Source organism: Culex quinquefasciatus, chromosome 1 (assembly GCF_015732765.1).
Source record: "Culex quinquefasciatus strain JHB chromosome 1, VPISU_Cqui_1.0_pri_paternal, whole genome shotgun sequence".
Taxonomy (NCBI): Eukaryota; Metazoa; Arthropoda; class Insecta; order Diptera; family Culicidae; genus Culex; species Culex quinquefasciatus.
This window is the reverse complement of record NC_051861.1, coordinates 2307232-2321166: the sequence shown is the minus strand read 5'-3', so window position 1 is coordinate 2321166 and position 13935 is coordinate 2307232. Positions and strand designations below refer to the sequence as shown.

The following is a 13935-nucleotide window of genomic DNA, read 5'->3' as shown; positions in this document are numbered from 1 at the left end:
TGCACAAAAAGGTGGGTCTGGAAGTTATCTTCAACAATATTTACATTTAAAATTTATCTCTTGACAGTGTTGCCAGATCAACAAATTTTATGTTTTTCCGTTGAAGAATTTCAAATAAGTGTTGCCAAAACATTATTATCTGCCTTCAATTTAAAAAAGTAAATTCAATGCTTTTTCAGTCAGAAAAGAAAACAAAAGAACAGATTCAAAGTAATAATTATGTTTTAAAGTTAAGTTAAAAAAATCAGACCACGTCATTTACGGTCGCTCCCTTCAACCGTTTTGTCTCATCGCTCGTCGGTTTTTTTTTTTTGGTTGTTATTGTTGGTATTTGGACTCAATCCCTTGCTTGTTGATAGTGGTGGTTGGAACAATGGCAGGTAGGGGTAGGGCGCTTCCCCAGTAGAATTAAGCATTAATTTATGTTTCGCTATTTTTTTCTGGCGAATGGGTAGAACCTCCGCTCTTTTGGATTGCTGAAAGGGTCACCAGCGGTTGGTAGGGGGAGTTTCGGTGGTGCAAATATGTTTAAATTTGGAGAAATAGTGTGAATTTGCTTTCAAAATAAAATCAGTGTGGATTTAAAAAATAATAAATTGATCTAAAAACAAGCATATTCATGACAACAAGAAGCTCAAACTATCAGATTAAGCCAAACTTCCGCACTCATTTGCGTATCAAAACTCTGGGAGTCGTTTAAAGCATTGATCGATGTATGTTGGATATCCGTTATACGATGCTAAACTGGTTTGAAAGAAACCGAAATGACGATTAAAAGAGAGATTAAAGAGATTCCAAATCTAGGGTAAGTAGCTATGTTGTGAACCTGTTGGAAATTTATCAACGGTTAATTGTGTTATACTTGATAGTTGTATTAAAATTGTAATAAAAAACACAATTGTTAAGTGTCAACAAAGGTGAAATTACCGTACTATGTGAAAACGATAATTCACAATTAATTTTGCATCTTCTTTGACTGTTTCGTATCATATTTTGGAACACCAACTGTGTGAAACAGGTTTGGACGCCAAATTGTAGATCCTCCCAGCAGGGTATTTCAATCAGTTTGAATTATATAGTTAGGGGAATTCAATCTTTTTCTTAAATAACAAGTAATTGTGAAGACTTCAGCGAGTTACCTGGAAATAGATTGAAGTTATCTTGAACAGAACGATTTAAACTGTCTGATCGCTCAGACCTCTTTCTCATTAATATGGACAAGATCATTTTTGAAATTTGCTCAAAATGAAGAAATTTGTGCGCGTTCTAGTCGTAGTGCTCACTTTTTTGTTAAGATCAACCGAATCCTTCGAGTGTGGCGTTCGCAAAGTAACCATCAACAAGGTGATCGTCCGCGGCCAGCACACATCCCCCGGGGACTGGCCCTGGCACGCGGCCATCTACCACCGGAGCGGAGTTTCGGACAGTTACGCGTGTGGCGGAACACTTTTGAGTGAGCGGTTCGTGCTGACGGCGGTCCACTGCGTTGAGGGTGTCAACGGTTACGTGCTTACGAGTAGGAAGATCTTCGTCCGGCTGGGGGTGCACAACCTGCGAGTTCCGGACTTTTCGACCTGGCAACAGCACGAGCTGCTGAACGTTCATCGGTGCGAGGATGCCGCGATGGGACTCAAGAATGACATTGCAATTTTGGAGCTGAGCACGCTGGTCAAGTTCACGAGCCACGTTCAACCGGCTTGCGTTAATTTGGTGAAAGAGTTGACGGATCAGTTTGGGACGGCCGTTGGTTGGGGAATTACCGAGGATGACGAGGTGTCTTCGGCGCTGAAAGCAGCGAAAATTCCGGTCGTCAGTACGAATCAGTGTTTGGAAAGTAACGGTGGATTTAGGCTGACGCTGGACAGCAGTGTTTTTTGCGCTGGATACTTGAATGGGACCACAGTTTGCAACGGTGATAGTGGAGGTGGACTTCACTTTGAGCGGAAGGGAGTTTGGTACGTTGGAGGTATTGTTTCGTTCACGGCCCCACGGGATTCAAGTCTGCGATGTCAAACGAAAAGCTACGCCGGATTCACCAATGTGTACCACTTTTTGCCCTGGATACAGAACGTTACGCAACTTGAATATCTGAAGAAGTTTGTAAGACCAACTGCTGTTGCTCATGAACGACAACGTCCGAAGCTGTTACCACAAGATTGTGGAAGATATTTAGTCAACAAGATCGTCCGAGGTACTACGGCTAAACTCATGGAGTTCCCGTGGGTCGTCTTATTAGTATCCAAGAACGAATCCCTCAAATCAAGTTCAAGATCTTGTCTGGGATCGCTGATCAGCAATCGTTACGTGCTAACCTCCGGAAGCTGCATCTCTTCAGACTCATCGTAAGACAAGTTCGTCATTAACTAAGCTCACTCTGCTCTGATAACTCTCTCTCAAAGATACCAGGTTCTACTTGGCGAGTACAACCGCGAGAAGGATCCGGATTGCAGCCTGAACGACGACAGCGACTGTGCTCCGCCGGTTCGAACTCTGGACATCGAAATCACCATTCGACATCCACAGTTTAACGCAGTGACTCTTCAGAACAATATCGCGTTGATTCGACTACGGCAGGAGATCATATTTGAAGGTATTAGAGGATATAATTTCGTTGACAGCAAAGTGATCATGACTAACTTTGTAGATCACATCCAGCCGATTTGTCTCCCGCTGACTCAGTCGTTGAAGCAGAAAACTCCAAGTCAGTACATCGTCACCGGTTGGGGGCACACCAAGTGGAGGGACACGTGGATCAGAGTTCTTCAGAAAGCCGTAACGCCCTCGATCGCACTTGAAGAGTGCAAGTCGGGGATCAAGCCGTCATTCTACGTTGGACCCGGTGTTCTGTGTGCCGACCGGAAAGGAACTGCCGGTTCTTGTCTAGAGGATCTTGGTGGTCCAATGGGCTTCCCGTTTCTGCTCAAAGATGTCCGCTTTGTCCAGTATGGTATTACTTCGTTGTACGGATGCGGTGATGGTTCTTCGGTCTATACCAATGTTGCTTATTATGTAGATTGGATAATTGGAAATATGGTACTTTAAGTATAGATATTATTGAAATTCCAAGCATTCATATCACATCCCTATAGCTAAAAATATTTGGAACAGGTTGTAAATTTTACAGTTGCCATCATGTCGCTTCTCGAGGTCACGTTACAAACGATTTTCGCGGCCCAAATTTATCGTCCCCGATTACATTTATTTACAGTAATCCCCTTCTCGGCATGGCAAACTGCGAGCTCCTGCCTCCCAAAATTCCATCACACACAACACAACTCACGCGAGGCTCAGTAGGCCCCCACAAGCCCTGGTTATCTGAGCTGCATCATCACCAGCCCAAAGCCTACTATACTTTTGCTGGCTGGTGGTGCAACCCGCTCATCATGGGTTACTACTCGTCGTGACTCGTCGTCGTGATCGATGGACGCAGCAGCAGCAGCCATTTTCCGCGAGGAGATTCGCTTTTTAAGCGCACAACCCACACACACACACGCAAACACACACTAAAAACACCTCATAAATACATCAGGGCAGGCGTAAACCGACATAAATTCATTAAATTGCGAACAGATTAGCATTGAATTATGTGTAGATTAGCCTGAGCCCGCGCGAGGTTCGGCTTCCATCCACTTCAGGGTGTTTGTGTGTTGCTCCGAGATTTCCTCAACCCTTAACCTCACTCACTCACGCACGATTGTGGGGTGGGCTTTGCCTGCGGGGCAATATTTGCGATGCGTGTGAGGCGACTGTATGTATGTACGAACGAGCTCAAGTGTGTTGAACAAGCGAGAAATCGTGTGTTTTGTGTTGGTTGAGTAGATTTAGTTTGCCTTTGCCTCAAACCCGTGTTCGGTTCCGCCGCCGTTCCGTTCCGTTCTGCCACCACCGACGCAACGAATAACATTAAATCTGACACGTTTGAACATAATTGTTTTCGGATACTTCCGGAAGGTGGTCAAACGGGGAGGGAAGTTGGCGTCGGCGGAATCCTAGAAGATGTAAACTCTATTATACAGCTATTAAGGCCTCTTCCCAGCACCCACCGACGTCCTTTTCCAACTATTGTTCTGTAAGTAAGCCAGTTGTCGTCGATGGATTCGAACTCCCGCAACCAAAACGCCAAGCTTCGAGCTCGATGGTGTTGAGCAACAGGATGGATTAGGGCCCCTCTTTTGCGGAATCGGTTACAGTGGCGTTTTGTGTTTATGATTCACGGAAAAAAAAGTGTGCGAGAAATCGTGAATTTCGATTCATGAATTCGTGAATAATTTTGTGCATGATTTCGTGATACCTTTCATGATTTCATGAATTTTATTCATGAAATCGTGCAGAAAAATGCACGAATTTATGAATTTAATTCATGGCAAAAATATTTTTACGAATATTCATGAATTTTCCTTCATGAAATCATGCATATCACTATTCATGATTTCATGACTGATTTTCATGAAGTCATGACTAAACTTCATGAATTCATGAAAAATATTCATGATTTTACGATTATTTATGCATGCTTGAATTTTACGTCGTAAAATTTTATTCGCGAATTTATGAATCATGTTTTTCATGATTTCATGAAAGTTTACATGTTTTCATGAATAAAATGCATGAATTCGTGCATAACATTCATGGGTTTATGAATTTGTATTCATGTTTATGACGAGTGATCTTGATCAATCAAGAACAGTTTCGTTTGAACTGTCAAGTTTGTTTTTCGCTTGCCAGTTCAGCCGCGTGTTTATAAGCCACGAAGTCAATCGCGTTGTGACTTGTCGCGTCCTGTTGTGTTTGCCAGTAAAAGTGATCGTGATTTGCGGACCCGGGATTTGGAGGTGCTGTCCACCGGAACCGGGAAAAGATCTGCGGCCGTTCCGTTGGAAATGGCAACGGAGCCAAGGGCTAGCAGGAAGAGGACCGAGCTGCAGGAGGAGGACCGAGTGGCAGTAGGAGAACCGAGCGCGGGAGGATGACCGGGCGGCAGGAGGAGGACCGAGCGGCTAGAGTAGGACCGAGTGGCAAGAGGAGGGCCGAATGGCAGGAGGAGGACCGAGCAGCAAGAGTAGGACCGAGTGGCAGGAGGAGGAACGAGCGCGGGAGGAGGATCAGGCGGCAGGAGGAGGGCCGAGCGGCAAGAGGAGTAACAAGGTAAGAGACAGAACAGTTCCCAGTTTGTTTCGATTGTCGAATCAAGGGGAACATGGTCCATAAGACAGTTCCCGTGTTTTATCTCCGCGTGTGACAGTTTCTTGGTCGTGGACTCGTAGGGATCTCGGTTTTTTCTCAATTGCCGGAGCATTCTACGCGTGTGACAGACAGTGAGGTTTGTTTTGGTTTTGGAAACGAAAAATCCCGTTTTTTATCGGTTCTCGTGGATGCGCTGAGTGACATTTCGGTGCTTTGTTTTGAGCTAGAAATGGGGACATAGGTAAAGTATGTTAATAATTTTAATGATTTTAATATTGTAAGCATATTATTTTAAAGTACAGCGGATTTAACATATTTAAAGTATTTGAAGTTAATAACGTATTTTAATAATTTTAATATTGTGACTTTAAAAGTATCTAAGTATTTCAAGTATTTTAAATATTTCAAGTGTTTAGAGTTTGTTGAGTGTTGAAATAATTTTAAGCATAATATTTATTTTTTAAGTATATTCGTTTGTTCAGGTATTTTAATATTAAATGTTTTTAAAGTTTTCAAGTATTTCAAGTATTTGAAATAATTGAAGTGTTTAAAGTTTGTTAAGCTTTTAAATAATTTTAAGCAATTAATTTTTTATAGGTATTTTAATATTTCAAGAACTTGAAATATTTTAAGTATTTTTAAGTTTTTAACATATTTAAAGTATTTAAAGAATTTAAATAATTTTAAGTATTCTCAGTATTTTAAGTATTTTAAGTATTTTAGGTATTTTAAGTATTTTAAGTATTTCAAGTATTTCAACTATTTCAAGTATTTTAAGTATTTTAAGTATTTTAAGTATTTTTAGTATTTTTAGTATTTGAAGTTTTTTAAGTATTTTAAGTATTTTAAGTATTTTAAGTATTTAAAGTATTTTAAGTATTTTAAGTATTTTAAGTATTTTAAGTATTTTAAATATTTTAAGTATTTTAAGTATTTGAAGTATTTTATGTATTTTAAGTATTTTTAGTATTTTAAATATTTTAAGTATTTTAAGTATTTTAAGTATTTTAAGTATTTTAAGTATTTTAAGTATTTTAAGTATTTTAAGTATTTTAAGTATTTCAAGTATTTTAAGTATTTTAAGTATTTTAAGTATTTTAAGTATTTTAAGTATTTTAAGTATTTTAAGTATTTTAAATATTTTAAGTATTTTAAGTATTTCAAGTAGTTAAAGTATTTTAATTATTTCAAGTATCTAAAGTATTTAAAGTATTCAAAGTATTTAAAGTATTTGAAGTATTTAAAGTATTTAAAGTATTTAAAGTATTTTATATATTAAAAGTGCTTAAAGTATTTTAATTTTTTAAAGTATTTTATATATTAAAAGTGCTTAAAGTATTTTAAGTATTTAAAGTATTTCGAGTATTTAAAGTATTTAAAGTATATTAAGTATATTAAGTATTTTAAGTTTTTTTCAGTATTATAAGTATTATAATTATTTAAAGCTTTTTAAGTATTTAAAGTATTTAAAGTATTTAAAGTACTTTAAGTATTGAAAGTATTTAAAGTATTTAAAGTATTTAAAGTATTTAAAGTATTTAAAGTATTTAAAGTATTTAAAGTATTTAAAGTATTTAAAGTATTTAAAGTATTTAAAGTATTTAAATTATTTAAATTATTTAAAGTATTTAAAGTATTTAAAGTATTTAAAGTATTTAAAGTATTTAAAGTATTTAAAGTCTTTAAAGTATTTAAAGTATTTAAATTATTTAAAGTATTTAAAGTATTTAAAGTATTTAAAGTATTTAAAGTATATAAAGAATTTAAAGAATTTAAAGTATTTAAAGTATTTAAAGTATTTAAAGTATTTAAAGTATTTAAAGTATTTAAAGTATTTGAAGTATTTAAAGTATTTAAATTATTTAAAGTATTTAAAGTATTTGAAGTATTTGAAGTATTTGAAGTATTTGAAGTATTTTAAGTATTCTAAGAATTTTAATTGCTTTAAGTAAACAGTTTAAAACTCTATAATAAAGTATACAAAAAAAGTATTTTAGGTATTTCAAGTATTTTAAGTTTTATGAGCATTTTATTTATTTTATGTATTTTGCGTATTTCAATTATTTTGAGTTTGTGAAGTATTTAATTTTTTTTACGTATTTTAAATAGTTTGAGTTTTTGAAGTTTTTAAAGATTTTTATTTTGTTGAGTATTTTTAGAATTTCGGTGCTTTTTTTTAATTTTCAATTCAACTCTCTATGACTCTATTTGCGTCAAATTAAAGTGTTTGATCATCTGCATTTACTAAAATAAATCCTTTTATTGTAATTAATCACTTTATTGTAATTGGAGTTATTAATGAGACAAAAAAAATTATGGCTTTATTATACGAATTATCGATTATTCTATTATTAGTTCATCAGACAATCGAGTCTGGACTGTACAAGAAATCCCTTAGGTCTTTTTGTATTTAATTTAAGTTTTCGTTGTATTTTTGTATAGTAACGATCGGTACCCAATTAACGTTTCCGAAATGCTCATGTCAAGTTTTTGAATGTTGGTTTTACTAAATTTATGATTGTATTTTTAATTTATTTAAAGCATTTTTGAACATCACATAACTGGGACCTTTGTAAATTCAGAATTCTTCCGCAGTGACCGGTAATCGGTTCCAAGGTGGCTAGATGGAGCCTGAGTACATTGGCATCACATACAATGGCTACAGTTTTAAATTTCATGAATTTTGATATGTCACATGACAGGGTTCCTTCCACATTCCGAAATGTCCCCAGTGACCACCGGTAACCGGTGACCGGTTCCAAAGTGGCCAGGTGGGGCCAGATTTCATTGGCATCACATAAAATGGCCAAAGATTTGAATTTCATGAATTTTGATATGTCACATGACAGGGTTCCTTGCACATTCCGAAATGTCCCCAGTGACCACCGGTAACCGGTGACCGGTTCCAAAGTGGCCAGGTGGGGCCAGATTACATTGGCATCACATTAAATGGCCACAGTTTTAAATTTCATGAATTTTGATATGTCACATGACAGGGTTCCTTGCACATTCCGAAATGTCCCCAGTGACCACCGGTAACCGGTGACCGGTTCCAAAGTGGCCAGGTGGGGCCAGATTTCATTGGCATCACATAAAATGGCCAAAGATTTGAATTTCATGAATTTTGATATGTCACATGACAGGGTTCCTTGCACATTCCGAAATGTCCCCAGTGACCACCGGTAATCGGTGACCGGTTCCATAGTGGCCAGGTAGGGCCAGAGTACATTGGCATCACATTAAATGGCCACAGTTTTAAATTTCATGAATTTTGATATGTCACATGACAGGGTTCCTTGCACATTCCGAAATGTCCCCAGTGACCACCGGTAATCGGTGACCGGTTCCATAGTGGCCAGGTGGGGCCAGAGTACATTGGCATCACATAAAATGGCCACAGTTTTAAATTTCATGAATTTTGATATGTCACATGACAGGGTTCCTTGCACATTCCGAAATGTCCCCAGTGACCACCGGTAACCGGTGACCGGTTCCAAAGTGGCCAGGTGGGGCCAGATTTCATTGGCATCACATAAAATGGCCAAAGATTTGAATTTCATGAATTTTGATATGTCACATGACAGGGTTCCTTGCACATTCCGAAATGTCCCCAGTGACCACCGGTAATCGGTGACCGGTTCCATAGTGGCCAGGTGGGGCCAGAGTACATTGGCATCACATAAAATGGCCACAGTTTTAAATTTCATGAATTTTGATATGTCACATGACAGGGTTCCTTGCACATTCCGAAATGTCCCCAGTGACCACCGGTAACCGGTGACCGGTTCCAAAGTGGCCAGGTGGGGCCATAGTACATTGGAATCACATAAAATGTGCTCCGTTTTTTTCACAAAACAGGATTCCTTGTCAATTCCGGTATGTGCCCCAGTGGCACGATACGGTAAATGTACAGAAAAAGTAATCCGGAAATTGTGAAAATCGTACCATGAAATCGTGAATATTACGAGTTTTACTTTACGAATTTTGAACTATGCATATTGGGCACGAATAAGCCAGGAGCCGTGAATAAATATGCATGATTAGACATGCCCGAATACACTCGTAAACGTGAATTAAATTCATGATTTCATAAAAAAAAATCACGAATTCATGAAATTTATGCATGATTTCATGAAGTTTATACATGATTTCACGATTTTTTACGCCCTCAAAAATAAATCATAAAAATATTCCAGAACTCATGAATTTTGTGCACGAAGTCATGAATAAAATTCACGATTTCATGATTTATTTACATTTTTCATGAATTGTGAGCATGAAATCGCGAATATTTTTACGCCTTCATTTACAAATCGTAAAAATAATTCGAGATTTCATGAATTTTGTGCACGAAGTCATGCATAAAATTCATGATTTCATGAATTTTATGCATGAAATCATGAATTTTAATTCACGAGGTATATTTTTTTGATCGTAATCATGAATTTTTATTCATAAAATCGTGAATATTTTTCACGACTTCATGTATCCATTTCATGAAATCATGAATATTATTCACGTTTACGAGTGAAATCGGTCATGGAAAGTCATGCATATTTATTCACGATTCCTGGATAATTCGTGCCCATTATGCATAGTTCAAAAATTCGTAAAGCAAAAATCGCGATATTCACGATTTCATGGTACGATTTGCATGATTTTCGGAAACCTTTTTTTTCCGTGTTGTTTGGGATGGAAAAACTATCGGCTTACCGTAACGTACGCTCTCTTCCACGCAGATGGGGAAATGATTTTCCAAGGATTAAATCTTATTGAATTTCAGGGGCTGCCCTGAGGAGATGTTATAATTTCGATTGAAACTAACTTATGAAGATGTTGCGTTATGAAGAGAAACATACATTTTGAAATTTCTATATATTTAAAACAGATTTTTTTTTTATTTGCAAAAATCATAATAAACAACAATTTCCCACGAAAACAGTATTACAGTCATGCCTCGGTTTAGCACCGCATATGGGGGATGCAAAACCGAGGCGTGCATTACCGAGGCACAGAGCTTATGGGATTTTGGCTATATGGGAGACATTGGCTTTAATCGTACAAAAAATCATGCAAACATCAAAAAATTATAGTGTTTTGAAATCGGAATGATGTCAGCTATCCATTAAAATTATTATTTCATAAAAATTTTTCACAAAAATACGTATTTTTCCTGTATTTCGAAAATGGATTTTTTTTTCTCTAAAGAAACCAAAAATATATTGTTCTTGCAATATGGGTATCAAATGATCAGGTTTCTTTTATACATTTTGGATGTAATAACAACATTTTTAGAAAATACTTAAAATTTTCACAAAAATACGTCTTTTTGAAAAATACTCCAAATTTAAATTGTTACAATATGGGTATCAAACGATCGGGATTTTTTCATACATTTTGAATGTAATAACAACATTTTTAGAAAATATCCAAATTTTCACAAAACTACGTATTTTCGAATAAAATAATCAAAATTTCCGTTTTTACAATGTGGGTATCGAACGATCGGGATTTTTCATACATTTCGAATGTAATAACAATATTTTTTGAAAATACTAAACATTTTCACAAAACTACGTTTTTCGAAAAAAAATACTAGAAATTTCCGTTTTTACAATGTGGGTATCAAGCGATCGGGATTTTTTCATACATTTTGAAGGTTATTAAAAAAATGAAAATACTCAAAATTTTCACAAAACTACGTATTTTTGAAAAAAAATATGATTTGATTATTTGATATTGTAAAAACTGAAATTTTGAAAAGTTTTACAAAAAAACAAAGTTTTGTGAAAATTTTGAGCATTTTCAAAAAAAAAAATTTGTTATTACATTTGAAATGTATGAAAAAATCCGGATCGTTTGATACCCACATTGTAAAAACGAAAATTTTGAGTAATTTATTCGAAAATACGTAGTTTTGAGAAAAATTAGAGTATTTCCTAAAAATGTTGTTATTACATTTGAAATGCATGAAAAAATCCCGATCGTTTAATATCCATATTGTAAAAATTTAAATTTTGAGTATTTTTTTGAAAATACGTAGTTTTGTGAAAATTTTGAGTATTTTCTAAAAATTTTGTTATTACATTCGAAATGTATGAAAAAATCTCGATCGTTTAATACCCATATTGTAAAAATTGAGTTTTTGAGTGTTTTATTCGAAAATACGTAGTTTTGTTAAAATTTTTAGTATTTTCTTAAAATGTTGTTATTACATTTGAAATGTATGAAAAATCCCGATCGTATGATACCCATATTGTAAAAATTGAAATTTTGAGTATTTTTTTCGAAAAAACGTAGTTTTGTGAAAATTTGGAGTATTTTCTAAAAAAATTGTTATTACATCCGAAATGTATGAAAAAACCTGATCATTTGATACCCATATTCCAATAACAATATATTTTTGGATTTATATAAAAAAAAAATGCATTTTCAAAATACAGGAAAAATACGTTTTTTGTGAAAATTTTCATGAAATAATAATTTTAATGGGTAACTGACATCATCCCGATTCCAAAACACTATAATTTTTTGATATTTGCATGATTTTTCATACGATTAAAGCCAATGTCTCCCATATAGCTAAAAACCCATAAGCTCTGTGCTTCAGTTAAGCACTGGGCCGTGCTTAACCGAGGCAGCTGAACGGTGCAAAACCGGGGCAGTGCAAAACCGAGGCATGACTGTATTCGAAAAAAGTTGTTCGGTCAGGCCCGAAATTGTTGTGGACTTTCCTTGGCCGAAATAATTAGACCCTTTTTTTGTTTGGCCATTAGGGTGGCTTACGCCGACAAGAACAAATACAATGTTCGTCGATTTTGGATCAAATCTAACAAAATTGTCTGTCAATTTAGCGAAAAATCTCTGCTAAAGCGTCGCTATTAGAGATTTCACCGTCTAAATCGGTTAAATTAAAATAGGAATGTTTCATTGAAAACACTTGTTTATATTGATACATTTTAAGCCGAATTAAAAAAAAAATACTTGAGGTATATCGTAATTCAGAAGACGAAAAATGCTTCTAAGGCGTCATCCATAAAGTATGTCACGCTCTAGGGGGAGGGGGTCTGAGCGAGTGTGACATTGCATGTTATAAGTATAGGAAAAGCGTGACAAAGGGGGATAAATTTTGGCTGATTTTTGCGTGACGTACTTTATGGATGAAGCCTAAGGGATATTTTCATTGAAAAAACTTGTTCAATATTGTAAATTATGAAGAATATATTGGGAAACGTTTATTCATTTTATTTTTAAATTTAATAGGGTTTTTTTGGAATTTGGAATTCACTTATCACTGATGAGAAAAACTGCTTTAATATATGTAAGAAAATGAAAAAAAAATCAAAATTCAATAACTGACAGATATTTTGTTATAATTTGATGTTAAAAATTTCCTATAAATTAGGAAGCAAAAAAACTTGCACTGGGCACTTCTGAGCATTTGAATTATGTTATCACAGATTGGCATCATACAGAACACTTTAGGAAAAGAATGTTTTCATGAATTCATTGATATTTTGCTAATTTTTGAAAGTACCATAAACTGTAAACATTTTAGATGCATTTTGCGATAAAATGCAATCCCCCTTGTAAATAAATATATTTATTTACAAAAAAATGTGTAACATAATTATTTTTCAGAGATATTTTCATAAAAATTCTTCAAATTAACACAATATAAAAGACATCAATATTTCCAAAGAGTTCAGCTAAAAATAGTGACAGATGCAAATTAAAGCTTGACTCTTAATGGGATATTTTTTTTTGAAAATAAGCAAGTTGTTCGTTTGGGTTTTTTTTTATTTCAGTTTTCCCATGTTCCCAATCAAAGGACTTATCTCATAATTTAAATTTATTTTCTTGGCGCTCTGATACTTTTTATGTATTTATGTTATGAGCTGTTTTTTTTTATTTGAACAATATGTCAACACCTAAAATTTTACTAATCGATCATAACTTTCAGAGAAATATACCAAGATTGCTGAAATAAAAAATGTGACATTTTATTCAAATTGAGCTTAAAAAAATCAACCTTTTTCAACAAAATTTCACACTGATATGCTCTGTTCTGTTTGTTGAAATTTTATTTTACATTATATCATAAACTTTTTGAAGATTTCAGTTACCATGAAAAAATGGTCACACAATTATTGAATGCTTAAAATTCCCAAGGTCCATTCACTCTTGGTTGCATCAAGAATAATTTGCTAAAACTTTAAACTTTTGATTTGCTTTTAGTAATATATTGTGTATAAAATTATATAAAGTCTGCCTTCAACATTTTTGTGGAGTGCCTTAAGAAAAAAAACATTATAAGTTATTTTGATTATTTGTTTGTTTGTTCGAAATTCATGGTCAAACGAATATTTTACGGATTTAACGGCCATGATGAATTCTTGAGAAAACATTACCCATTGAAGTTTACATTTTTATTTAGTATTTAGTAGAGTACTGAAAATATATTTTTTGAGTACAAGCGGATGGACTTATTTATTTTGCTTAGAATATTATTTTTTCAATGTGTTGTTCTTTTTCAAATTGGAAATAACCATATTCACAATTTTGAGGCATTCAGAAAAATCCATTTCCTACACAGCGCCACCCAACGCACATCGTAGTAGGCCACTCCATAATGGATGGCTTGCAAGCAGCTGCTGGAACAAGGCTTGCTAAGCTGTAAATCTGGTCAGATTACAATTTAATACCTGGTTACCCCACCCCCCCCCTTGCTTCCTTCGGCCCCACCCATTA

General features: G+C 34.8%; 1 protein-coding gene across 1 annotated transcript; it reads left to right on the top strand.

Moving 5' to 3' along the window:
- Positions 1–1188: 1188 nt before the first annotated feature.
- On the top strand, positions 1189–3042 carry LOC6035176 (serine protease easter). Its single transcript, XM_038266817.1, has 3 exons — positions 1189–2342; positions 2400–2590; positions 2645–3042. The coding sequence occupies exons 1-3, from the start codon at positions 1246–1248 to the stop codon at positions 3040–3042; spliced, it is 1686 nt and encodes a 561-aa protein (XP_038122745.1). The 5' UTR covers positions 1189–1245.
- Positions 3043–13935: the final 10893 nt, after the last annotated feature.

Coding starts and splice junctions, on each gene's coding strand:
- LOC6035176 (XM_038266817.1), top strand. CDS start 1,246: ATGAAGAAATTTGTGCGCGTTCTAGTCGTAGTGCTCACTTTTTTGTTA. Junction 2,343..2,399: donor TGCATCTCTTCAGACTCATC/GTAAGACAAGTT, acceptor TCTCTCTCAAAG/ATACCAGGTTCTACTTGGCG. Junction 2,591..2,644: donor GCAGGAGATCATATTTGAAG/GTATTAGAGGAT, acceptor CTAACTTTGTAG/ATCACATCCAGCCGATTTGT.